This window comes from Sus scrofa, chromosome 13, assembly GCF_000003025.6.
Source record: "Sus scrofa isolate TJ Tabasco breed Duroc chromosome 13, Sscrofa11.1, whole genome shotgun sequence".
Lineage (NCBI taxonomy): Eukaryota > Metazoa > Chordata > Mammalia > Artiodactyla > Suidae > Sus > Sus scrofa.
Window position 1 is genome coordinate 134,822,195 of NC_010455.5, and position 27,349 is coordinate 134,849,543.

Sequence of the window (27,349 nt, forward strand, 5' to 3'; positions counted from 1 at the left end):
AATTTTTTTTTTTTTTTTTTTTTTTTTTTGTCTTTTTGCCATTTCTTGGGCCGCTCCCGTGGCATATGGAGGTTCCCAGGCTAGGGGTTGAATCGGAGCTGCAGCCACCGGCCTACGCCAGAGCCACAGCAACGTGGGATCCGAGCCGCGTCTGCAACCTACACCACAGCTCACGAGGGGACGCCGGATCGTTAACCCACTGAGCAAGGGCAGGGACCGAACCCGCAAACTCATGGTTCCTAGTCGGATTCGTTAACCACTGCGCCACGACGGGAACTCCGAGAAATATTTTTAATAGAGCAGAAATATTTCCTCAGGTACTATCAGAGCTTTAGGGAGATTGGAAAAGTTAGGGAAATTTGAAAATTCCCCTAAGTCTTCCATTGCCTGTTTAGCCTAAGGAAGTAACTGGCTGGGTACACAAACATATAAAAAGATGGTCACCGAAGTGTTTTTCATAAAAGTAAAGTTAAAATCAACTTATAACTATAGATGATTATAAGATTAAATAAGTTAATTTTTTTTTTTTTTTTTTGGCTGTGCCTGCCTGCGGCATGTGGAAGTTCCTGGGCCAGCGATCAAGAGCATGCTACAGCACTGACCCAGGCCCCTTCACCTTAACCCCCTGTCCCATAAGGGAACTGACTCCTAAATTAATTTTATTACAATAGAACTGTGTAGCCATTAAGAAGATTTTGTAGAAATATACTTAATTGCAAGAACAGGTGTTCTTGTTCTATTAAGTGAATAAAATAATTTGTAAAATAGCATTGTAGTTTGATTCCATTATTTTATTTATTTTTATTTATTTTTTTGTCTTTTTGCCTTTTCTAGGGCCACACCGCAGCATATGGAGGTTCCCAGGCTAGGGGTCGAATCGGAGCTGTAGCCGCTGGCCTGCACCAGAGACACAACAACGCGGGATCTGAGCCACGTCTGCAACCTACACCACAGCTCATGGCCACGCCGGATCCTTAACCCACTGAGCAAGGCCAGGGATCGAACCCGCAACCTCACGGTTCCTAGTCAGATTCGTTAACCACTGAGCCATGGAGGGAACTCCTGATTCCATTATTTTATATATATGCATGACTTTAAAAAGAATTTTTTATTAAAGTATAGTTGGTTTACAATATTGTGCCAATTTCTGCCGTACAGCAAAGTGTCTTTGTTATATGCACATTCTTTTTTATACTCTTTTCCATCATGGTCTATCCCAGGAGATCGGATATAGTTCCTGTGTTATACAGTACGACCATGTTGTTTACTCATATAGATGCATGATGTTTGGAGGGATATATATATGTTAAATGTTTACTTTTCTCTTTGGGTGTGGGAGTACACATAGCTTTAAAAATTTTTTTATGTATAACTATTTTTTCATTTCCCCACAATGAACATGTATTATATGAATATAAAATAAGGGGAAATGATCAACCGATATTTTTTATCCTGGGGGAAGGTGGGATGTGACCAAAAATGGCAGGCAAGATAAGAGGCCAAGAGGGAGACATCACATCTGAGCCTCCTATTTCTTTTTTGAGTTTCAAATTTTCCTTAGGTGATCACCAACTTGGTTGGTTCCAATACCTATTCTGGTCTTCGCGTTCCCCTTGCCTTTCTTTCTCTCCCTCTATCAGTTCGCGGTCTCCTGGCTTAGCAGCTGACCGGCTCCCTGGCATGCCGGCCCTCCTCCCCAAGCCCCAGCCCCAGCCCCAGCTCCAGCTCCAACTTCAGCCCTAGACCAGTCCGGGTTGGGTGGGGCAGGGCAGGGCAGGGCAGGGCGGCCTCAGGCCCAGAGGGCGGAGCCTGGCCTGCAGCCCGGGAGGAGGGGCCCGCCAGCGCGCGGGAGCGCAGGCGCACTGTGCCCGCCGTGCTGAACCGCAGCCATGGAGCAGGCATCTCCAGACTCTGAACGGCTTTTGCAGCCTGCGACCCTAGAGCCGCTGGGCCACCCTGACGCTGAGCTGGAGTCTGTGGTGGGTGAGGAAGCAGAGGGGGCCCGGGAAGACGGCTCCGGAGACGGCAAGGTGAAGAGAAGGGGCGGCAGAGGCTGCTTGGCCTCTGTCGGGGCCTTAGCGGGCTGGGTTCGGCTGGTCTAGGCTGGCGGCGGCCAGTGGGCTCAGGCGAGAGGCCCAGCGGTGACTGGGAAGTGGGGTGGAAAGGCCAGGCCAACAGGCGCAGTTGAGGGGGGTTCAGTGGGAAAAAGGGGCGCTGGGTAGGAGGCGAGCGCCGGGCGCCGCCGGAGCTTAGGAAGGATGGGGGGTCCTGTGGGTGCGGCTGCGAGGACGGAGGTCGAGTTCGGGACGCGCCGGGTTGGAGCAGGTGCTACTTTCACTGTCCGCGAACCCGGAGGTTTGGACCTGAAGAGGAACGCCGATGTTTCTGGGCAGTCTGGTAAGAGGGGACGGCTTAACAGGCACTGTGGGCAGTGGCGGCAGTGTTTGAGAAGGAAGGGAATGGGGGACTTGAGGAACAAGTCTGGGACTGTAAGGGTGGTTGGCCTGGTGCCACCATCAGGAGATGGAATAAAGTGTTAGAGTTAAGAAAGGGTATAGGTGAAAAAGATTTTTGAAAAACTCCTTATTGGACTGTAATTTCCTCATTTGGGGTCAGTGCTCTGTCTCCTAATGGAGACGTGGCATAGATATCCCATGAATCTGCTTTGAGAAGCCCCTTTGATAATTAGTGCTTTATTTGTTTTGAAGAAAGGAGAAAATGCATCATTTTATATTTGTAATTGCTTTCATTCCAAAATGTTTTCAGGTGTAATGCAAGATGGGTAGACCGGGTTAAATTGAAGCGATTCAGAAACTCAGTAGAGTGCTTCGCATCAGGCTACCCTAATTAGAGTGTGCATAGCTCATCCATTTTGCTTTTCTCTGAAGCTGGTGTTAGTGCTAATACAAAACTGCCCATCCTTGTGAGAGATGGATAAAGAAAAGCTATGTTACTAGACTCTTAATTAGCCAGGGACTTCAACACTGGAGTTGAAGATTTTGCATAGTTGGGGGATATGTTGGGTGTATAGGTTAGCATGAAGACATTTATAGGTGAATTTTAAGTCTTTCATTTAATTTCTTACAAAATTCTGGAATTATTTGTGAAGCGATTAAATATCTCATATAAAATACGAGACAAACATGTCTGTTCTGTAATGCATAAACTTGGCTTTTACTTGATTTTCTTTTCTTTTTTTTTTTAATGGCTGCACCATGGCATTCGGAAATTCCTGGGCCAGGGAATCAAACCCATACCTCTGCAGAGACCCCAGCCACTGCAGTCAGATTCTTAACCCACTGCACCACAGCGGGAACTCCCTGTGATTTGCTTTTTTAAAATGCAGGTTCCATCTGTGACTTAACTTTTTTGTTGTCTTTAAAAAAAAACCAAGGGTATTCCCATCATGGCTTAGTGGTAAATAACCACTGAGGACTCGGGTTTGATCCTTGTTCTCGCTCAGTGGGTTAAGGGTCCAGTGTTGCTCTGAGCTGTGGTGTAGGTCAAAGACACGGATCCGATCCGGTGTTGCTGCGGCTGTGGTATAGACGGGCAGCTGCAGCTAGGATTGGACCCTAGCCTGGGAACCTCCATATGCCACTGGTGTGGCCATTAAAAAAAAAAAAAAAAGGCAGAAACAAACAAACCAAACAAAACCTTTATGATGAAGTATATCATTAATGCAGAGGAGGTTCTCACAAAATAATGATCAGTTCTTTGTAGCTGCCATTTCTTTTCCTGCGTTACATCTACTCCCTTTCTTACAGAGGTAACCTATATTCTGAATTTTGTATTAATATCTCTACTTTTCTTTATAATCTTACCGTATGTGTCTTTAAACAATATATTGTTTAGTTATACTTGATTTTGAAATTTTCATAAGTGAATCACTTTTACTATGACTTATTTTCTTTGCTCTATAATGCTTTGGGGATTCAGCCAAAATGTAGCTTAGTTTGTTTATACTCATGGCTGTATAGTATGCTGTTTTATAGATATTCTATAGTTGATTTATCTTTACTTCTGTTTACAGTCATTGGTGGTGTTACAAGATTCTTGCTATCTCTAAAAGATTTATTCTACAGTTATGAACTTCTTCCTACATAGCTCTTGGTGCAAATGTCTAATATAAACTTTACAGTGGAATTGCTGGATTATAGGGTAATAGCATGTTCAACCCTGGCAGGTAGTGTCAAATTGTTTTCTAAAGTGAACATAGCATTTTATACTTCCATCAGTAGTGCCTGATGCTCTCTATCTTTATCAGCACAACATTTTCAGACTTTTAAATTTGCCCATCTTGTGGATATGTGTTAAAGGAATTTTAGGAGTTCCCGTCGTGGTGCAGCAGAAATGAATCCAACTAGAAACCATGAGGTTTTGTGTTTGATCCCTGGCCTCGCTCGGTGGGTTAAGGATCCCCCGTTGCCATGAACTGTGGTGTAGGTCACAAACTCGGCTTGGATCCCACATTGCTGTGGCTCTGGCGTAGGCCAGCAGCTGTAGCTCCAATTCGACCGCTAACCTGGAAACCTCCATATGCCGTGGGTGTGGCCCTAAAAATGACAAAAAAAAAAAAAAAAAAAAGCAATTTTAGATTGTTTCAGAAAGTAGGAATTGTATCTTTTGTTAAATACATCATGAGTTTAATTTTGGTTATGATGACGGACATTTTACTAATTTTTTTTGTGAAAACTTTGCTTAATAATATGAAGATGCAATTATAAAATTAAATGAGTTTGTCAGGGGTTCCCGTCGTGGCTCAGTGGTTAATGAATCCAACTAGGAACCATGAGGTTGTGGGTCCGATCCCCTGGCCTCGCTCAGTGGGTTAAGGATTTGGCGTTGCCGTGAGCTGTGGTGTAGGTCACAAATGAAGCTTGAATCCTACGTTGCTGTGGCTCTGGCGTCGGCCAGCGGCTACAGCTCTGATTGGACCTGCAGCCTGGGGACCTCCATATGCCACGGGAGTGGCCCCAGAAAAGGCAAAAAAAAGACCAAAAAAAAAAAAAAAGTGATTGTAAATATCTCATTAAAATAAAACCCTATGTGTGTTCAGTTTAAGATATTTGAAAACTCAAAGATGCCATCATACAGTAAAAGCTGTTAGTTATATAGTATTACCTGACTTTTCAGTAAATATGTGTTACGAGAGACCATTCGTTATTGCCTAAACTTTAGGGTTTCTTCAAACAACTCCATAACTGAGTAATTCAAAGAGACACAAGCTATTTGGACAAATATTTCAGAATCAACCAGGAAGTTAAATACACACATACATTCATACATTCTCTGTACTTTGTTCCCTTCTCCTAAAAAACTCCTCAATCCCATGGGAATTCTGTGACATAGCAGGTTAAGGATATGCTGTCTCTTGGGTCACTGCTGTGGCCTGGGTTCGATACTTTGCTTAGGAGCTTCCACATTCCAAAGGTACAGTCCCTCCCCCCCATAAAAAGACCAAAAAACAAAGTCCCTAATCTTCTCCATAGAAAATCTGTTCCTTTTCCCTCTTTGTCTCCCTTTTTCCACTCCAGTCCTTCCCCAGTTGAGAAATAGTGCAATAACCAAAGCCACATTGCTATTGTTACTGTTAGGAATGTGGACTGGGCAGAAATGTAAGTTGGATTTGTTGTTTGTACTAGGCACATTAAGGCCCTACTTTTCATTTAATTTTCAGACTTATCCCTAAAAGACATATAAAGATGAAGAAGCAGAGGCTCAGAGAGTGGTGATTTGGCTAGAGTCATAAACTTGTCAGTGGCATGGCTGGGGTTTGAGCCTAGGTCTGCCTGGCTTTGACATTTGTGTTCTGTCCATTAAACCATGCAGTTTTCTTCCAAAAAAAAAAAAAAAAAAAAAAAAAAACGTTAAAAATAGTCTTGTAAATTTTTTTTTTTTTTTTTGTCTTTTTGCTATTTCCTGGGCCACTCCCTCGGCATAAGGAGGTTCCCAGGCTAGGGGTCGAATTGGAGCTGTAGCCACCAGCCTACGCCACAGCCACAGCAACGCGGGATCCGAGCCGAGTCTGCAACCTACACCACAGCTCACAGCAACGCCGGATCATTAACCCACTGAACAAGGGTAGGGACCGAACCCGCAACCTCATGGTTCCTAGTCAGATTCGTTAACCACTGAGCCACGACGGTAACTCCTAGTCTTGTAAATTGTTACATACTGTATTTAGATTTTTTTTTAGAGTTAAGATTAAGTTCTAATTTTAAGAAAAAAGGTCTAAATGATGTGTTGATTATCAAGCAGTTTTCATCACAAAGATATCTATGCAGATAGTGTGCAGAGGTGGCAAAAAACTTCATCAGCCTTATTATTATTTTTAATAATACATTTTTTTATTTAGGGCTGTACCCAAGGCCTATAGAAGTTGCCAGGCTAGGGGTAAAATCATAGTTATAGCTGCTAAACTATACCACAGCCACAGCAATCATCAGCCTTATTTTTGACTGCAGATTTTGGATGGAGAGTAAATTGTACCAGTTGCCTCACACCTAGAGATAGTGGCAACAAGCACTGCACTGCGAATCTTTAATTTTTTTTTTTTTGCCTTTTTAGGGCCACATCACCGATGCTTATGGAGGTTCCCAGGCTAGGGGTTGAATTGAAGCTGTAGCTGCTGGCCTACGCAACAGCTACAGAGACAGGGGATCTGAGCCATGTCTTCTGACCTATACCACAGCTCACGGCAACGCCGGATCCTTAATCCACTGTTCAAGGCCAGGGATCCAACCCGCATCATCATGAATGCTAGTCGGGTTTGTTAACCACTGAGCCACGAGGGGAACTCATCTTCCAGTTTTAAACATCACTAATTAAGATTCTTTAAATTCTGTTGTAAACTCTTATTCTGTATTCTGTTGTTTTTCTTTTTGTGAGTCTTCATCCTCTTTTTCCATTGTCTAGTTAATTGTCTCCTTTTTGTACTTTTTCCTTGTAAGGAAGAGTGCATTTTTTTAAAAAAAAATATTGTCAATTCTATTTAAAGTAGCTTAGAATATGAAAATGAGAGAGGAATCCAATCTGCAAGAAAGTAGTAATTAGTTCTGGCAGAAGAGAGAGGAAATAGCAAGGAAATGGAGGTAAGAGTGCTGCTTTTTTAGGCTGGAAGATTCCATTGAGTTGGCATTTAGCAGTATTGGCTCAGAGAAGAACCATTGCCTCAGGGATTCATGATGATTTTTTCAGGGAACCTGCTCTAGGCCTGAGAGTGCTGGTGGGGGCTAAGTGCTTGAGCAACTGATGCTTGAAAATGCCTCCACACAATTAGCACCTTTACACATGGGCAGCAGAGAGCTGAGTAAGGTTTGGGGCATTTGTGGATGAAGGTAACTTGAAAAAGAGAAAAAAATGTATTGGCACAGCTATAGAATTTATCTAACTCATACTCAGGAGTGTTTTCCTCATTTACAACTTCAGCAGCTCTCAGATTTCTTTCTTTTCTTTTCTTTTTTTTTTTTTTTAGTTTTTATTTTTTTCTATTATGTTTGATTTATATTGTTCTGTCAGTTTCTGCTGTACAGCATAGTGACCCAGTCATTCACATATATATTCTTTTTCTCACATTATCCTTCCATCACAAGTGACTAGAGGAGTTCCTGTTGTGGCTCAGTGGTTAATGAACCCAACTAGTATCCATGAGGATGCAGGTTCGATTCCTGGCCCCGCTCAGTAAGGATCCAAGGTTGACGTGAGCTGTGGTGTAGGTCGCAGACATGGCTTGGATCCTGAGTTGCTCTGGCTGTGGTGTAGGCTGGCAGCTACAGCTCCGGTTCAGTCCTTAGCCTGGGAACCTCCACATGCCGTAGGTGCGGCCCTAAAAAGATAAAAAACAGGAGTTCCCGTCGTGGCGCAGTGGTTAACGAATCCGACTAGGAACCATGAGGTTGCGGGTTCGGTCCCTGCCCTTGCTCAGTGGGTTAACGATCCGGCGTTGCCGTGAGCTGTGGTGTAGGTTGCAGACGCGGCTCGGATCCCGAGTTGCTGTGGCTCTGGCGTAGGCTGGTGGCTGCAGCTCCGATTCAACCCCTAGCCTGGGAACCTCCATATGCCGCGGGAGCGGCCCAAGAAATAGCAACAACAACAACAAAAGACAAAAAAAAAAAAAAAGATAAAAAACAAACCAAAACCCCCCCAAAACAAGTGACTAGATATAGTTCCCTGTGCTATATAGCAGGATCTCATTGCTTATCTACTCCAGATGCAAAGGTTTGCATCTACTAACCCCAAACTCCCAGTCCATCCCATTCCCACCCCCCCAACAACCACACGTCTCTTCTCCATGTCCATGAGTTTGTTTCTTTTCTATAGAGAGGTTCATTTGTGCAATGTATTAGTGTCTTTCTCTTTCTGACTTCACTCTAGTTCCATCCATGTTGCTGCAAATGGCATTATTTTGTTCTTTTTTATGACTGAGTAGTATTCCATTGTGTATGTATACCACATCTTAATCCATTCATCTGTGGGTGGACATTTAGGTTGTTTCCATGTCTTAGCTATTGTAAATAGTGTTGCATGTATCTTTTTGAATGAAAGTCTTATCTGGATATATGCCCAGGAGTGGGATTGTTGGGTCATATGGTAGTTCTATATTTAGTTTTCTGAGATACCTCCATACTGTTTTCAGTAAAGGTTGTACCAGTTTACATTCCCACCAACAGTGTAGGAGGGTTCCCTTTTCTCCACACCCTCTCCAACACTTACTGTTTGTAGACTTTTTGATGATGGCCATTCTGACCAGTGTGAGGGGATACCTCAGAATCATTAGTAGTCTACAAATAATGATGCTAGAGAGGGTATGGAGAAAAGGGAACCTACTACACTGTTGGTGGGAGTGCAAATTGGTAAACCACTATGGAAAACAGTATGGAGGTATTTGTTACTTGTTGACTTGTTAATGATGGCCATTATGTCCAGTGTGAGATGGTACCTAATAGTAGTTTTGATTTGAATTTCTCTAGTTATTAGTGACGTTGAGCATTTTTTCATGTGCTTGTTGGCCATCTCTCTATCTTCTTTGGAGAAATGTGTATTCAGGTCTTCTGCCCATTTTTCAATAGGGTTGTTGGTTTTTTTGGTGTTGAGTTGTATAAATTGTATATTTTAGAGATTAAGCCCTTGTCCATTGCATCATTTGAAACTATTTTCTCCCATTCCACAGGTTGTCTTTTTTTTTTTTTTTAATGGTTTCCTTTGTTGTGCAAAAGCTTGTCAGTTTGATTAGGTCCCATTGGTTTTTGTTTTTATTTCTGTTGCCTTGAGAGACTGACCTAAGAAGGCATTTGTACAGTTTATGTCAAAGAATGTTTTGCCTGTGTTCTTTCCTAGGAGTTTTATGGAATCTTGTCTTAATGTTTAAATTAAGTCTTTTTAAGCCATTTTGAATTTATTTTTGTGCATGGTGTCGTTGTTCTAGTTTGATTGATTTACTTGCAGCTATCCAGTTTTTGCGACACCACATGCTGAAAAGACTTTTTCCTATGTTACATTCTTGCCTCCTTTGTTGAAGATGAATTGACTTTAGGTGTCTGGGTTTATTTCTGGGTTCTCTATTCTGTTCCTTTTGGTCTGTATGTCTGTTTTGGAACCAGTACACACTGTCTTGATTACTGTAACTTTGTAGTATTGTTTGAAGTCTGGGAGAGTTGTACCTACTGCTTGGTTTTTGTTCCTCAGGATTGCTTTGGCAATTCTGGGTCTTTTACGGTTCTATATATATATATATATTTTTTTTTTTTTTTTCTGCTTTTTAGGGCTGTCTGTACCTGTGGCATATGGAGGTTCCCAGGCTAGGGGTACCATCAGAGCTACAGCTGCCAGCCTGCGCCACAGCCACAGCAACATCAGTTCTGAGCCTCTTCTGGACCTATACCACAGCTCATGTCAATGCCGGATGCTTAATTCACTGAGCGAGGCCAGGGATCAAACCTGAAACCTCATGGTTCCTAGTTGGATTCATTTCCCCTGCGCCACGATGGAACTCCTGGTTCCATGTAAATTTTTGTGTTTTGTTCTAGTTCTATGAAAAATGTCATTGGGATTGCATTGAATCTGTTGATTACTTTGGGTAGTATGGGCGTTTTAGCAATATTCTTCTAATCCAGGAGAATGGAATATCTTTCCCTTTCTTTCAGTCCTCTTTATTTTCCTCAATTAATGATTTATAGTTCTCAACATATAAGTCTTTCACCTCCTTAGTCAGTTGTATTCCTAGGTATTTATTTTTTGGGGGATGTGATTTTATTTTATTTATTTGTTTTTGCTTTTTAGGGCCACACCCATGACGTATGGATGTTCTCAGGCTGGGGTTCAACCAGAGCTACAACTGCCAGCCTGTACCACAATCATAGCAACGCCAGATCTGAGTTGCATCTGTGACCTACACCCCAGCTCATGGTAATGCCAGATCCCCAACCTACTGAGCAAGGACAGGGATTGAACCTGCATCCTCATGGATACGAATTGGATGTTTCCACTGAGCCATGGCAGGAACTCCTTGGGTATGATTTTAAAATGGTATTGTAGGAATTATCGTCATGGCGCCGTGGTTAATGAATCCGACTAGGAACCATGAGGTTGTGGGTTCGATCCCTGGCTTTGCTCAGTGGGTTAAGGATCCCGCATTGCGGTGAGCTGTGGTGTGGGTCGCAGACGCGGCTCGGATCCCGAGTTGCTGTAGCTCTGGTGTAGGCCTGTGGCTATAGCTCCTATTGGACCCCTAGCCTGGGAACCTCCATATGCCGCAGGAGCGGCTCAAGAAAAGGCAAAAAGACAATAAATAAATAAAATGGTATTGTATTTTTACATTCCTTTTCTAATACTTCATTGTTAGTATACAGAAATGCAACTGATTTTTTAATTTTAATCTTCTATCCTGCTACTTTGCTGAATTTGTTGATCAGTTCAAGTAGTTTTTGTGTGGAGTCCTTAGGGTTTTCAGTATATAGTATTGTGTCATCTGCGTAGAGTGACAATTTTACGTCTTCTCTTCCAGTTCGGATACCTTTTATTTCTTTTGTTTGTCTGATTGCTGTGGCTAGGTCTTACAATACTGTGTTGAATAAAAGTGGTGAGAGTGGGCATCCTTGTTTTGTTCCAGATTTTAGTGGGAAGTCTTTTTAACTTTTCTCCATTGAGTATTATATTGGCTATGGATTTGTTGTAAATGGCTTTTATTATGTTAAGGTATGTTTCCTCTATACCCACTTTGGTGAGCGTTTTTATCATGAATGGGATGTTGGACTTTGTCAGATGCTTTTTCTGCATCTATCGAGATGATCATGTGGTTTTTGACTTTGCTTTTGTTAATGTGGTGTATGATGTTGATTGATTTGTGTATGTTTAACCATCCTTGTGAATTTGGGATGAATCCCACTTGGTTATGGTGTATGATCTTTTTTACATGTTATTGGATTCATGTTGAGAATTTTTGCGTCAATATTCATCAAAGATATTGGCCTATAATTTTCTTTTTTGGTAGTATATTTGGTTTTGGTTTAGGGTGTTGGCTTCATAGAATGTCTTTTTTTTTTTTTTTTTGCTTTTTAGGGCTGCACTAGCAGCATATGGAGGTTTCCAGGCTAGGGGTCCAATCAGAGATACAGCTGTTGGCATACGCCACAGCCACAGCAACGCAGGATCCAAGCCTCGTCTGTGACCTACACCACAGCTCATGGCAATGCCAGATCCTTAACCCGCTGAGTGAGGCTGGGGATTGAACCCGCAACCTCATAGTTCCTAGTCGGATTCGTTTCCACTGAGCCATGACAGAAACTCCTCATAGAATGTCTTTGGGAGTGTTCCTTCTTCAACCTTTTGGAAAAGTTTAAGAAGGGTGGGTATAAGTTCTTTTTTGTATGTTTTGTAGAATTCGCCTGTGAAGCCATCTAGTACCAGACTTTTGCTTGTAGGGAGTTTTTATTCCATATTCAATTTCATTTCTAGTGATTGATCTGTTCAGTTGATCTATTTCTATTTCTTCTTGATTCAGTTTTGGTGGGCTGTTCAAATTTCTTCTTGAAGGCAACTCACAGTACAAAATACACAAAATACATTTTTACATCATAGCACACGTATACTTGTATACCTAAGTGTTGTTTCAGGAAATGGTGCTTAACCATCCCTTCATGCAGTGCCTTCTTTTTTTTTTTTTTTTTTTTTTTTGTCTTTTATCTTTTTAGGGCTGCACTCAAAGCATATGGAGGTTCTCAGCCAGGGTTCGAATTGGAGCTGCAGCTGCTGGCCTACACCACAGCCACAGCAATGTGAGATCTGAGCCACGTCTGTGACCTACACCACAGCTCACAGCAACGCTGGATCCTTAACCGACTGAGCGAGGCCAGGAATCGAACCCACGTCCTCATGGATGCTAGTCGGGTTCATTAACCACTGAGGCACAGTGGGAACTCCTGTGCGGTGCCCTCTGATACTTCTTTTTCTCTAAAAAGAAATATTGATCACAACCCACCAAATTAATTTCATGAACCATGAATGTGTTGTGACTTGGTTTGGAAAAACTGTTCAAACTTACATATTGTTTTATTTATTTATTTATTTATTTATTTAAAATTTTTTTTTAAATTATTTGCTATTTCTTGGGCCGCTCCTGCAGCATATGGAGGTTCCCAGGCTAGGGGTTGAATCGGAGCTGCAGCCACCAGCCTACGCCAGAGCCACAGCAACTCGGGATCCGAGCCGCGTCTGCAACCTACACCACAGCTCACGGCAACGCCGGATCGTTAACCCACTGAGCAAGGGCAGGGACCGAACCTACAACCTCATGGTTCCTAGTCAGATTCGTTAACCACTGCGCCACGACGGGAACTCCACATATTGTTTTAAATAAAAATTAATGTTTTCTGAATAGCTGTGCTATTTTAAAATGTATTTTTATAGATAAAATGCACAAAAAAGGTTATTTATTATAACCCTATTTTTCTCAGTTATTTAAGAAGTAGCGCTGAAGTAAAACTTCACTATTAGGCCTAAGAAAACATTTTATTATTATCATTACTATTATTATTTACCTAATACCAACTACCTTGACCATTGTAGACATATCCCCTAAGGGGAGTAAATTCAGTGAGTAGTTCTTAAACTTCAGATCTCTAACCTATTTCAGTAACACAGAAACATCACAACTGGGAAAAAGATTGTGAGGAAGTTTAACAATATATATCATCAATGGTTAGTTGTGAGATATAGATGATTTATATATATTTTTTTCACTTTTCAATTTTTGTATATTAATCATGTGTGAATTTTCATAGCCAGAAAAACTTAAACCTATAATGGGGGCAAGACGGGCATGTGGCTATTAGTGCAGGACCATTAGAGGTCCCGTACCGCCAATGGTCAGTCTTGCAGTAGTCCTTGAGACAGAGAGAGTGTGGTGAAAAGTGGATTATGGCTTTCTCTGGCTTTCTCCCCAGGGCCCTCCAGGCCCTCTTGGCCTCAGATGGGCAGGTGAGCTGAAGAGCCCGGGGACAGGCTGAGGGCTGTATCCTGCAGAGCTCCAGAGCCTTCACCCTGGCCACCCTCTGGCCAGGAGCAGACCCCAACTCTGTGACCTAATGGCAACAGCAGTCTCCCTGGATCCCAGTCTGTGGGACGCGGTGACTGTTTCCGTGGCCTGAGGAGCCTGAGGTCTGTCTGGGTCCTAGGTGCCCTGTTCCCTCAGTGATGACAGCTAGGCAAGGTCTGGGGACCTGGCCTGGAGGTACTGCGAGCTGAGATCTGCCTCTTCAGCTGGGCTTAGGCACTGGCAGGAGGACCCATGCTGGGTATTGGATTAATGCTACCAGGCAAGGTAACCTGCCTGCGCAGAGGACACCTTCTCTTAGCCAGGGCCCAGACTTCAGAGGGCTCAAGTTGATTCTTGGGACCTTGAACAAATAAAATGAGGGGTAACGTCACTTAGTTTATGGGGTTTGTTAAGTGTAAAAGCCACAGGGAGGCATGGAGACAGAATTTAATGCCTTCCCTTTCCTTTCTTATATATTATGTCTTTAGATAAAAAGTTGCCAAATAGAAAATAACTTTTTTTTTTTTTTTTTTTTTTTTTGTCTTTTTAGGGCTGCACTTGTGGCATATGGAAGTTCCCGGGCGGGGGGTCGCAAATCAGAGCTGCAGTTGCCAGCCTACAGCACAGCCACAGCAATGCCTGATCTGAGCCGCATCTGCAAGCTGTACCACAGCTCTGGGCAATGCCAGATCCTTAACCCACTGAGCAAGGCCAGCAATTGAATCTGCATCCTCATGGATACTAGTCAGGTTCGTTATTGCTGAACCACAATGGGAACTCTTGAAAATAACTTTCATTTTTTTTTATTTTTATGGCTACACCTGGGGCACATGGAAGTTCCTGGGCCAGGGATTGAATCTGAGCCACAGCTGTGACCTATGCTGTAGTTACGTCAGTGCTGGATCCTTTAACCCACTGTGCTGGGCTGGGGATCTAATCCATGCCTCTGCAGTGACCTGAGCCACTGCAGTGGAATTCCTAACTGACTGTGCCACAGGGGGACCTCCCAAAATAACATTTGTTTTAATGGAGGTTTTCAGGAACACGGTGACCTGATATACCTGGACAGCTGCAAGAACAAAGGATCCAACACCAAGAACTTTGCAACAGCTAACCACATCCCTTCCCTCATCTTTCCTGTAAAAGGGCTTTGCTGAAAGCCTTCAAGGAGTTCTGGTTTTTTTAAGGCATCAGCCACCTGTCTCCTTGCATGGCCCTGAAAGAAACCTTTCTCTGCTCCAAATTCTGACCTTTGGCTATTGTTTTACTTCACTGTGCATTGGGTACATGAGTGTTCCATAGCAGACCTACAGATAGAAGGTAATAGGTTAATACTTGAGATCTTGTTACATACTAAGCAACTTTGAAACTCGTTAAATGTGTTACCTCATTAAATGTTCCCAACAACATTTTGAGTTGGATATTCTTGTCCTCATTTTACAGATGAGGAAACTGGTAGAGAGATTAAGTAATTTGCCCAGAGTTACACAACTAATCTATGGCAGAGATGGGATTAAAATTCTGGCCAGCTCTATACTAACCTGAGGGAGAACTGATCTTCTAATTATAAACTTGTATTCCCCACCCCCAGAATAAAAGTGCTGTAGCTCCCGGCCTACGCCACAGCCATAGCAATCCGAGCCACATCTGCGACCTACACCACAGTCATGGCAACGCCAGATCCTTAACCCACTGAGCAAGGCCAGGGATCTAACCTTCATCCTCATGGATGCTAGTCAGATTTGTTTCCCCTGAGCCATAACACAAACTCCAGTACAGTGTTTTTAATTAAAACATACCTCTGAACTTTGAAACTGAACAAGGGAGAAAAAACCCAAAGCACAGCAGTTAGCACCAAGTCTCACTGTGTTTATAGTCGAAGTTACTTTGGGTGTATTAAGATCCTTCTTCACTGGCACACTTCCTGCACATGTAGCCTATGACCCACCAGTGGTATGTTTGTCAGTCTCTTTGGGGCTTTGATACAAACCTGGGGATGATCTAGCAAGAAAAGAAAGATGTCTCCTCTTCTTAAAACCTGCTGTCCCAGATAAAGTCCTACTATATAACACAGGAAACTATATTCAGTATCTTGTAATAAACCATAGTGGAATAGACTCTGAAAAAATACATGTTGCAGTTCCTGCTGTGGCACAGTAGGTTAAGAATTTGACCGCAGCAGCTCGGGTTGCTGCAGAGGTGTGTGTGCCATCCCTGACCTGGTGCAGTGGGTTAAAGGATCTGATGTTTCTGCAGCTTTGGTATAGGTCACAGCTGTGTCTTGGATTCAGTCCCTGGCCCAGGAATTTCCATATGCCTCAGGTGTGGCCATTAAAAAAAAAAAATATATGTATAACTGAATCACATTGCTGCACACCAGAAACTAAAATAACATTGTAAATCAACTATACTTCAATAAAAAATAAATTTTAAACAATATTAAAAAAAAATCCTTGTGCTGTCTCATAGTGGAGACTGCTGTTAACCACTGCTGAAGAAATTTAGGCAAATTTAGGAGTTCCCACTGGCACAATGGGATCGGCAGCATCTCTGCAGTGCTGGGACACAGGTTCGATCCCTGGCCTGGTGCAGTGGATTAAGGATCCGGTATTGGCACAACTGAGGTGTAGGTTGAAAACTGTAACTCAGATCTTATCCCTGGCCTGGGAGCTCTGTATGCCTCAGGGTGGCCAAAAAAGGGAGGGGAAAATATTTAGGCAAATTTATAGTTGAATATGTGATAATTCCTACTTTTTTTCCCAAATTAACTTGCCACCTGAAAAGCTAACCTTTTGGCATCTATATCGTATTTTATATTTGAAAGAGAGAGTTCACTTTGGTAAATAAAAAGATTAGGTATCAGTATTGATGATCATTCATCTTTGTATACAATGTTTTTAGATTTTTTTCTTATGTATTTCTGTATACATTTATTCTTGGTCACTTATGTGAAATATCTTTTTTTAATTTTTTCTCCTATTATCTTACCTACATTTTAGAGTGTATGGTACTTGTTAAAATAGCATCTAGAAAAGTTTAATGTACTACAGTCTGCTGATTATAAGGGGCATATCATTTGTTGCTGTCATTTAGCAACCTCTAGCTACTCAAGAAGTTCAAGAAAGTAGCTTGAAATATGTACTAATAATGGATTTTATTTTAATAGGTCGTTTTTTTCAATATTAATTTTTGAAGTTTTTTGTTGTTCTTCCATTTCCTTTGTTCAGATGACAGAAAATAATTTTTGGTTGAAGAAGATAGAAATTAGTGTTTCAGAAGCAGAAAAGCGAACTGGAAGAAATGCCATGAACATGCAAGAAACATATACTGCTTACCTCATTGAAACAAGGTGAGTGATGAGAATTAGGCCTAGGTTTGGCTAGAAAAAGCTTTGGTAGTTGTTGATGCAAATTCTGTTGTATAGTGGAATTGTTTACAGGTCATTGTTTTTTTAGAGAATTTTTTGTTGTTTTTTTTTTTTTTTTTTTTTTTTGGTCTTTTTAGGGCTGCACCTGCGACACATGGCAGTTCCCAGGCTGTAGTTGCTGGCTTATGCCACAGTCACAGCAGTGCCAGACCCGAGCTGTGTTTGTGACCCAACACCACAGCTCACAGCAATGCCAGATCTACAGCTTGACATTAACTAAAAGTTGAACTTTTATCATTCATTTATTACCTACTCTTGGGGCACTAGTAGAAAGTCCATTTAGCAATTGCCTATAGTATTAATAGTTTAGTACACTAAGAATGAATAAGGCTGAAGTCTCTGTTTGATTTTATTTTTAAATTTTTTATTTAAAATATAGTTGATTTACAGTGTCATATCATTTCTGCATACAGCACAGTGACCTAGTCACACCTATACACACACACACACACACTCTGTCTCTCTCTCTCTCTCCTTCACCATCATGGTCTATCCCAGCAGACTGGATACAGTTCCCTGTGCTGTACAGTAGGACCTTATTGCTTATCCTTCTCAGTTTAATAGTTTGCATCTACTAATCCCAAACTCCCAGTCCATCCCACTCCCTCCCCGTCCCCCAGGTAGCCACAAGTCTGTTCTCCATGTCCGTGAGTCTGTTTCTGTTTTGTAGATAGGTTTAATTGTTCTGTGTTTTATTTTATTTATTTATTTATTTATTTATTTATCTTTTCTAGGGCCACACCCTTGGCACATGGAGGTTTCCAGGCTATGGGTCTTATTGGAGCTGTAGCCGCTGGCCTACACCGCAACCACAGCAGTGCTGGATCTGAGCCTTGTCTGTGACCTTCATCACAGCTCACAGCAGTGCTGGATCCTTAACCCACTGAGCAAGGGCAGGGATCGAACCTGCAACTTCATGGTTCCTAGTCGGATTCGTTAACCACCGAGCCACGACAGGAACTCCAATTGTTCCATATTTTAGATTCCACTTATAAGTGATATCATATGGTATTTGTCTTTCTCTTTCTGATAAAGTTGCTGATTTAATTTCTCCAGAGATTTTGTTTTCCTGTTCATAGAATATGAACCTTTTTTTTTTTTTTTTTTTTTGTCTTTTTGCCTTTTCTAGGGCCGCTTCTGCAGCATATGGAGATTCCCAGGCTAGGGGTCTAATCGGAGCTGTAGCCACCAGCCTATGCCAGAGCCACAGCAACAAGGGATCTGAGCTACGTCTGCAACCTACGCCACGCTTACGGCAACGCTGGATCGTTAACCCACGGAGCAAGGGCAGGGATTGAACCCGCAACCTCATGATTCCTAGTCGGATTCGTTAACCACTGAGCCACGACGGGAACTCCTAATATGAACCTTTTAAAATGGGTAAGAGTACTGTATGTAATAATAGGTAAGAATGACTCCATGGCTTGGGAGGCTATATGTTGTCTTTACTTAATTCTTCTAATTTGTAAAAGAGGGTTATGATACTACCTACTTTATTGTCAGGGTTAAATCAAATGTTTCATGTAAAACCAATTATGTGCTTTTTATGTTTGTTCGTTTTTGCTTTTTAAGCCTGCACCTGTGGCATATGGAGGTTCCCAGGCTAGGGGTCCAATCAGAGCTACAGCTGCCGATCTATACCACAACCACAGCAATGACAGATCTGAGCCATGTCTGCCACCTACGCAGCAGCTCACGGCAACACAGGATCCTTAACCCACTGAGCGAGGTCAGGGATCGAACCTGCAACCCCATGGTTCCTAGTCAGATTCGATTCTGCTGCGCCATGATGAGAACTCGTAAATATTTGTTAAATGATTGGGTAAATTGGGTGGTTTGGGGTCTAAAGAAAATCTCTGTGCCTTTAGACGTTTTCTAGTGACTAGGCCCTGCCTTTTGTGGCCATTAAAAAAAAAGAAGAGGAGGAATTTTCTTGTGATACAGTGGGTTAAAGATCTGGTGTTGGTGCTGCTGTGGTGCAGGATTGATCCTTGGCCCGGAAACTTTCACATGCCTTGGGTGTGGCCAAAAAAAAGAAAAAAACCAACATATAGTAGTGTAGTAGGTCTTCTGATAGACTTTAGGTGTTCTGCTTATAGGCTGCATTTGTTTACTTACTAGCAAGATGTTTATTCTGTTGGTAATGATTTTGAATAGTTTGATATTTGGTATTAACCCAAGATTTTTTTTTTTAGCTGAAGTCGAAAACCTGAATTAGAGTAGTATTAGTCATAGCCTATGGTTAGGTAAGCTCTTTAAAATGAATTATGATTTAATAGCCATTTATCTTTTTCATGGGAGCTATTCTTACATTTTGAATTTCATATTTTGTTTCCTTTTTTATTAATATGTGATGAATAACTGTAGTGGCAAACTTAATCTATAAATTATGAAAACATAGAACATCTGTTGTGTTGTGTATATGCCTTCTCAGAACTTTATTCTAAGACTGACTTAGCCTCTGTGCTTTTACGCCATAATGTACAAATGGGCATTGTGGTTATATGCATGTTTCTTGGAGGGCATGTCAGTTATTGTCAAGCAAACAGGAAATGGGAAGCTTCTTTTAATGTTAGAAGACTGATGTTTTCTAATTGTGATAATGCTAGCAGAAATCTCTGATCAGAATAATTTCAAATACTCTTTGTATAATTTTACCCTAACTGTCCCCTAACTATAAATTGAACTTTTATATGGATGAGACATAGCATTGCCTGCAGCTCTTTATATTAAAGATAAGACTAGAGTTGAGAGATCTCATTGTGTCTCAGCAGGTTACAAACCTGACTAGTATCGATGAGGATGTGGGTTTGATCCCTGGCCTTGCTCAGTGGGTTAAGGATCTGTTGTTGCCATAATCTTTTGGCACAGGTTGCAGATGAAGCTCAGATCCCTGATTGCTGTGGCTCTGGCTTGGGCTAGCAGCTGCAGCTCTGATTTGACCCCTAGCCTGGGCATTTCCATATGCCGCAGGTGTGGCCCTAAAAAGCAAAAAAAAAAAAAAAAAAGATTAGAGTTGAATTTTTATATCTTTTCTCCCCCACCCTTTCAGAGCTAATTGACATGTTGCTTTTGTGGATATTTTTTGCTACTTGGATATATCCGATTCATTTAGAATGTCAAATTGAGGTTTTTTGGTGTCATGGTCTTAAGCATGAATATTCTTTCCTTGTGGCAGAAGTGAGTTAAAAATACTTTTTCTTTAATGAAAAACTGGCTAGGCCAGATTTTACTGTGTGGGAAAGTCAGCTATTTTACATAAACTGAATTATTTTATACTGAGCGTTTTAGAATGTTCTTTTTTTTTTTTTTTTTTTTTTTTTTTTTTTTTGCTATTTCTTTGGGCCGCTCCCGCGGCATATGGAGGTTCCCAGGCTAGGGGTCGAATCGGAGCCGTAGCCACAGCAACGCGGGATCCGAGCCGAATCTGCAACCTACACCACAGCTCACGGCAACGCGGATCGTTAACCCACTGAGCAAGGGCAGGGACTGAACCCACAACTTCATGGTTCCTAGTCGGATTCGTTAACCACTGCGCCACGACGGGAACTCCAGAATGTTCTTAATATGACTATTTCTCTTAAGTTCAAATATGTTTTCTTTAACAGAAGAAAGTGGTTAGGAGTGAGGGCTTAGGAACTGGATGTATCTGTGTGCTCTTCCCACAGATATTTGGGATTATAGGAAAAGCATATACTGTGCAGCTGCTTCCTCATTTGTGAAATGTGGACACTAATCCCTGCCTCTCCAAGGTTGTTGTAAGGGTTAAATAATACATGGGAGATTTTTTAATTAGTGCCTGGGTTCATAAACATTTAGTCAGTGGAGTTACCAATTTTTAAGGAGGTCATGAGAACACATATGTATTTTTTAAGAAAGAATAGAAATCTTATTCTATCTTTTTCAGGTCAGTTGAACATATTGATGGTCAGAGTGTCCTAACAGACTCACTATGGAGGCGGTATAGTGAATTTGAGTTGTTGAGAAACTACCTTTTAGTTTACTATCCACATATTGTCGTGCCACCTCTACCAGAAAAAAGGGTAAGAAGTGAAATGGCAGTATAGTTTAGAAGCATTTAGCATTGAGACTATTCTTCATGATCGTTTTCTTTATCTAGGCAGAATTTGTTTGGCATAAACTCTCTGCTGACAACATGGATCCAGATTTTGTGGAAAGACGACGAATTGGTCTGGAAAACTTCCTCTTGAGAGTTGCTTCACATCCCATCCTTTGTAGAGACAGAATCTTCTATTTGTTCTTAACACAGGTATTTTTCTTTTATTTAATTTTTTATTTTTAAATCTTTTGGGGATTTTTAAAATTTTAAATTGTGTACTGCATGTTCTTCTTTTTCTCAATGAATTTTATATTTAAGTTGTATAGTGATCATCACAACCAAATTTTATAGCATTTCCATCCCAAACCCTCAGTGCATTCCCCCTACCCCAAAACCCCTCTCACTTGGAAACCATAAGTTTTTCAAAGTCTGTGAGTCAGTATCTGTTCTGCAAAGAAGTTCATTGTGTCCTTTTTTTAGATTCCACATGTAAGTGATAGCATTTGATGTTGGTGTCTCACCCTCTGATTGACTTACATTAGCATGATAATTTCTAGGTCCATACATGTTACTAAAAATGCTGGTATTTCATTCCTTTTAATGGCTGAATAATATTCCATTTTGTATATGTACCACATCTTCTTGATCCACTCCTCTGTCAGTGGACATTTAGGTTGTTTCCATGTCTTGGCCATAGCATATAATGCTGCAGTGAACATTGGAGTACATGTATCTTTTCAAGTCATGGTTTTCTCTGAAAAATGCCCAGGAGTGAGATTGCTGGATCAAATGGTAAATCTATTTTTAGTTTTCTGTGGAATCTCCACACTGTTTTCCACAGTGGTTGCACCAATTTACATTCCCACCAGCAGTGTCATAGTGTTTCCTTTTCTCCACACCCTCTCCAGCATTTATTGTTTATAGACTTTTTTTCTGGCTTGTGTAAGGTGGTACCTCACAGTGGTTTTGATTTGCATTTCTGTAATAATTAGTGATGTTGAACATCTTTTCATGTGTTGTTTGGCCATCTGTATGTCTTATGGTGAATTGTCTCTTTAGATCTTCTGCCTATTTTTTGATGGGGTTGTTTGTTTTTTTTTGGTATTGAGCAGTAGGAGGTGTTTATAAATTTGGAGATTAATCCTTTGTCAGTCACTTCATTTGCAAATATTTTCTCCCCTTCTGTGGGTTGTCTTTTTGTTTTGTTTAGGGTTTCCTTTGCTGTGCAGAAACTTTTAAGTTTAATTAAGTCCCATTTGTTTCTTTTTGTTTTTATTGTCATTACTCAAAGAGGTGGATCTGAGAAGATGTTGCTGTGGTTTATGTCAGAGAGTGTTTGGCCTATGTTTTCCTCTAAGAGTTTTATAGTATCTGGTCATATATCTAGGTCTTTAATCCATTTTGAGTTTATTTTTGTGTATGGTGTTAGGAAGTGTTCTAATTCCATTCTTTTCCATGTGGCTGTCCAGTTTTCCCAGTACCACTTATTGAAGGGGCTATCTTTTCTCCATTGTATTCTTGCCTCCTTTGTCATAGATTAGTTGGCTGTACGTGCGTGGGTTTAATTCTGGGCTTTCTATCTTGTTCCAGTGATCTATATTTCTGTCTTTGTGCCAGTACCATATAGTTTTGATGACTGTAGCTTTGTAGTATAATCTGAAGTCCGGGAGCCTGATTCTTCCAGCTCCATTTTTCTTTTTCAGGATGTCTTTGGCTATTCTGGGTCTTTTGTGCTTCCAGACAAATTTTAAGATATTTTTTTCTGGCTCTACAAAAAATGTCCCTGGTAATTTGATAGGGATTGCATTGAATCTGTAGGTTGCCTTGGGTAGTACAGTCATTTCGATAATATTGATTCTTCCAATCTAGGAGCATGGTTTGTCTTTCCCTCTGTTTGTGTAATCTTTGATTTTTTTCATCAGCATCTTATACTTTTCAGAGTATAGGTTTTTTGTCTCTTTAGGTAGGTTTATTCCTAAGTTTTTATTCTTTTTGATGTGATGGTAAATGGGATTGTTTCCCTAATTTCTCTTTCTGATCTTTCATTGTTAGTATATAGAAATGCAGTTATTTCTGTGTATTAATTTTGTATCCTGCAACTTTGCCAAATTCATTGATGAGCTCTAACAGTTTTCTGGTAGAATCTTTAGGATTTTCTAGGTATAGTATCATGTCATCTGCAAATAGTGATAGTTTTCCTTCTTCCTTTCCAATTTGAATTCCTTTTATTTCTTTTGCTTTCTCTGATTGCTGTGGCTAGGACTTCCAAAACTGTGTTGAGTAATAGTGACGAGACCAGACATCATTGTCTTGTTCCTGATCTCAGCGGGAATTCTTTCAGCTTTTCACCGTTGAGAAAGATGTTAGCTCTGGGTGGTCATATATGGCCTTTACTATATTGAGGTAGGTTCCCTCTGTGGCCACTTTCTGAAGGGTTTGTATCAGAAATGGGTGTTGGATTTTCTCAAAGGCTTTTTCTGCATCTATTGAGAGGATCATATGGTCAATAAATCCTCATCTATCCTTTATTTATCCTCATAAATCCTCATTTATCAAATGATCCTCAATAAATCATCATTTATTCTTCAATTTTTTAATGTGGTGTATCACATTGATTGATTTGTGGATACTGAAGAATCCTTGCATCCCTGGGATAAATCCCACTTGATCACGATGTACAATCCTTTTAATGTATTGTTGGATTGGATTTGGTTAAGCTGTGTATTACATATTCTTACGGATCCTTTTGGAGCAGCTTTGTTAAGTTATTTGCATGTCATGATTTATTTTGTTTTGAATTTCCAAAGTATTGTATTACATCATTCTTTTGGTGAACATTTTTATACTTAAAGATATTGAAGATGCTACTTTTTGGTGTCACTCAAATGGTGTCAAAGTTAGTCTTAAGTTTTTTAAGCCCAGATCTATATAATCCTGGGTCCGTCTTTGTGTGTGTGTGTGTGTGTGTGTGTGTGTGTGTGTGTGTGTGTGTGTCTTTTTGGAGGGCCACACCTGTGGCTTATGGAGGTTCCCAGGCTAGGGGTCAAATCAGAGCTCTAGCTGCCAGCTTACGCCACAGACACAACAACTTGGGATCCAAGCCTCGTCTGTGACACCATAGCTCATGGCAATGCCAGATCCTTAATCCACTGAGCAAGGCTGGGGATCAAACCCAGGTCCTCATGGATACTAGTCAGATTCATTAGCCACCGATCCTCCAGGGGAACTCCCATCTTTGGTAATCTTTTGGAATCTGGATTGTATATTTAATTTTGAAGCGAAAAGAATTCTTTTTCCTTCCCTCTCTATCTCCCTTGAAAGAAGAATAGAATAATAGGTATTTAATTTGGAATATTCCTTATGGGCTATTTTATTTTGCATTGATATCTAAAATTAACTTCAATTTTTAGGAAGGTAACTGGAAAGAGACTGTAAATGAAACTGGATTTCAGCTGAAGGTAAGAATAATTGTGTGAAATAATTTGCCATGTTCCTTTATAATCCCCACCACAGTGCCATGCACTTAGTGGGTACTTGCTATTTATTGAATGAGTGAATGTTGGAAATAGGCTTTGCATCAAATATCATTAGTAGGATTTTTAAAGAAACAATGCAGTTTACTTTTGATTAGTGTAATTTTCATTAATTGTGAGGCTATATTGGGCATATTTATGGCCTTAATTAGGAAAGAACACTTTGAAGCAGTAATTTAGATACAAGTTATAGATTTTCCCCACAGTATGCTCATATTATATTAAATGTTCTTTTTTTCTTCCCTCTTTCCTTATTACTGTCGTTCTCCATGGTACCCCTGTTGTTACTCATTCTATTAGATAGGAAAGACACTTCTGAAGAATTGAGCTTGGATTTTCCAGTCCTAGTTAGACTAAAAGATAAGCCGTCAGTCATGCTTCTGTCTACTGGGACATGCTGGCCAGTTTTGAATGGGCACAGGATTCATTTTTTTGTCAACATCTGATAGTGTTACTGGCTTAATTAGATTTTGACACATTTTCAAATTCAGTCATTAGAATTAGTGTTTGGTAATGGAGATGTTATCTAAAAATTAAAAAGTATATTGGTCAAAAAGTGGCCGCCCTAACTCCATTTTCTTCTCCCTCTTGTTCCCAAAAGTAATATATCACTGATTGTTGCAAAGTTTTTAAAGTTTTCATCTCTTGTGTAAATAGGTAAGTAGAGAAAGTAACATAATTGGTATAATATATAAATTTATAAACAATTCACATGATAATGCATAACAAAAGTTCAGTAGGTATAGGCCGTAAGAACAAAATGCTTTTACAGTAATTTTAAGAACACCCCTTGGAAATTTGTGCATTGGTGTGGAGGTATTTTGAATTTAGCACAAAAAGGCAAGAGAAGCATTTTTTTCTGCACAGAGAATATAATTATCTAATTGTCATAACTGACTCTAATTTATAAATATTTTGTTAGCAGATTACATGAAAAAATAGTATTTTCTTGTCTGTAGTTCATTATAGTGCTCAGCATACTAGAAGTTAAGTTTAGAAATGGTTCGAAATAATTGTAAATTTTAAAAAAAGTTTGTATTTTGATAGAATTTCCTGAGAACTACTCCAAGATTTCTGTTTTTAGGAGCTAATAACAAGGAAAAGAGCAAACAAAGCATTTTTTTTTTTTTTTTTGGTGATTTCTTTTTGTATAATAGAAAACTTAGAAATTTTTAGTCATTGATCTCGTCATTAGTTTAGTAACTAGTTATCAGTTGTTTGTCCTTGAACACAGTGTTTGGCTGTAACTTTGGTGACCTTGAGGAAACTCTTGAATTTCTCCATTCTTACAGGCTATGCTGTTTACAGAGTGGTTTGAATCTTGTATGCATGTGCTATTTAAGTGTTTAGATATAATGTTTTTGTATTTGGGTAGCCTTATGGTAAAATCGTAGTTTCACTTTTATAAAATCTTTGATTTTACGGTATTATACAGTAGTATAATGTGACAAGTCAGAATTTTTTTTTTTTTTTTTTTTTTTTTTGTCCTTTTGTCCTTTTAGGGCCGCACCCGTGACATATGGAGGTTCCCAGGCTAGGGGTCGAATCGGAGCTGCAGCTGCTGGCCTACACCACAGCCACAGCAACACCAGATCTGAGCCGCATCTGTGACCTACACCATAGCTCATGGCAATGCCAGCTCCTTAACCCACTGAGTGAGGCCAGGGATTGAACCTGAATCCTCATAAATGTTAGTCAGGTTCATTAACCCCTTTGGGAACTCCTCAAAGCCCTTAATTACCATCTTATATTACTTCTCTTTTCAATTATTAATTATGTAACTAACGTATATAAAGATGTTTGGTAAAGGAATATTTGAAACTTTATTTCAGTGAAAATAAGATTGTTCTGAATTAGATGTTTGTTTTTTTATACGAATACTTAGTGGTGATTATTTTATAACGTATAGAAATATTGAATCATTATGATGTGTGCCCGGAGCTAATATAGTGTTATAGGTCAATTATTCCTCAATTAAAAAAAAAAAAGAAAAGAATATTTGACCTTGGTATTGGATTGTCATTCTCAACTTGAAATATCATCTTTAAATTTCCCTTTTTCAGACATGTTTAATTTAATCTATATTTGGGCCTGCTAGATTAATATTTTCTTAAATCGTTCTAGAGTAATTATTATACTCAGCAAGATAATTGAAAAATTTAGTTTTTTAAAAATCCATGCTCCATTTAACACAGATATGAGCAATAGACTTTTTTCATCAGTGCTATATATTGACGTCCTTTTTTCTTGACTGTTTCTAGGATACTTCTGTTAATTCAGTGAAGGGAGAGCAAATGAACTTTAGAGTAATGAACATACGGAAACTAGTTACTTTAGTTTAAAATAATATAGTTTCAACTCGGTTAACTTGGTAAATTACTTACATGAAAGTAAGGATCATCCATATGCCCAAACCTTGAATGAATTTAGGCTGATTCAGAAGAGCTGGAACCCTGTCTTTTGTTTGGAACAGGGACTGACAGACATAAGATCTAGGCCTTTAGGTTCTCTGCTGATTTGGAGATTCCAAACGTTGGGTGCTTATAGAGTGTCAGGTACTATCCTAGGTGCTGAGTGTACAGCAGTGAATGAGCTGGAAACATAAGCTCCATGTTCTTATAGTAGTAGTTGGAGAAAATTAATATTTAAATAAGGTACTTTAAAATGAAGTAATAAGGTGATATAAATGAAAACAGTCATCATTGTGAAAAACTATGACAGCAGGATTTTTTCCCAGGGGTTATTTTGAGATAGGTGACCATAAAATTTATTGTTCACATGGGGACACTTTTTTA

The 27,349-nt window shown here is 40.2% G+C and overlaps 1 protein-coding gene across 5 annotated transcripts in view; it reads left to right on the forward strand.

Moving 5' to 3' along the window:
• Window positions 1,834-27,349, forward strand: part of SNX4 (sorting nexin 4) — a 79,738-nt gene continuing 54,222 nt past the window's right edge. For 2 of the 5 annotated variants that reach the window (XM_021070206.1, XM_021070203.1), the window contains exons 1-5: window positions 1,843-2,030; window positions 16,762-16,883; window positions 20,869-21,004; window positions 21,082-21,231; window positions 24,432-24,479. In XM_021070206.1, coding sequence (XP_020925865.1) covers window positions 1,890-2,030; window positions 16,762-16,883; window positions 20,869-21,004; window positions 21,082-21,231; window positions 24,432-24,479 — 597 coding nt within the window. In that variant the 5' untranslated portion in view covers window positions 1,843-1,889. Of the gene's footprint in view, window positions 2,031-2,250; window positions 2,398-16,761; window positions 16,884-20,868; window positions 21,005-21,081; window positions 21,232-24,431; window positions 24,480-27,349 lie in introns of those variants that run through there. The other 3 variants (XM_021070204.1, XR_002337866.1, XM_021070207.1) reach the window with 3 other exon arrangements.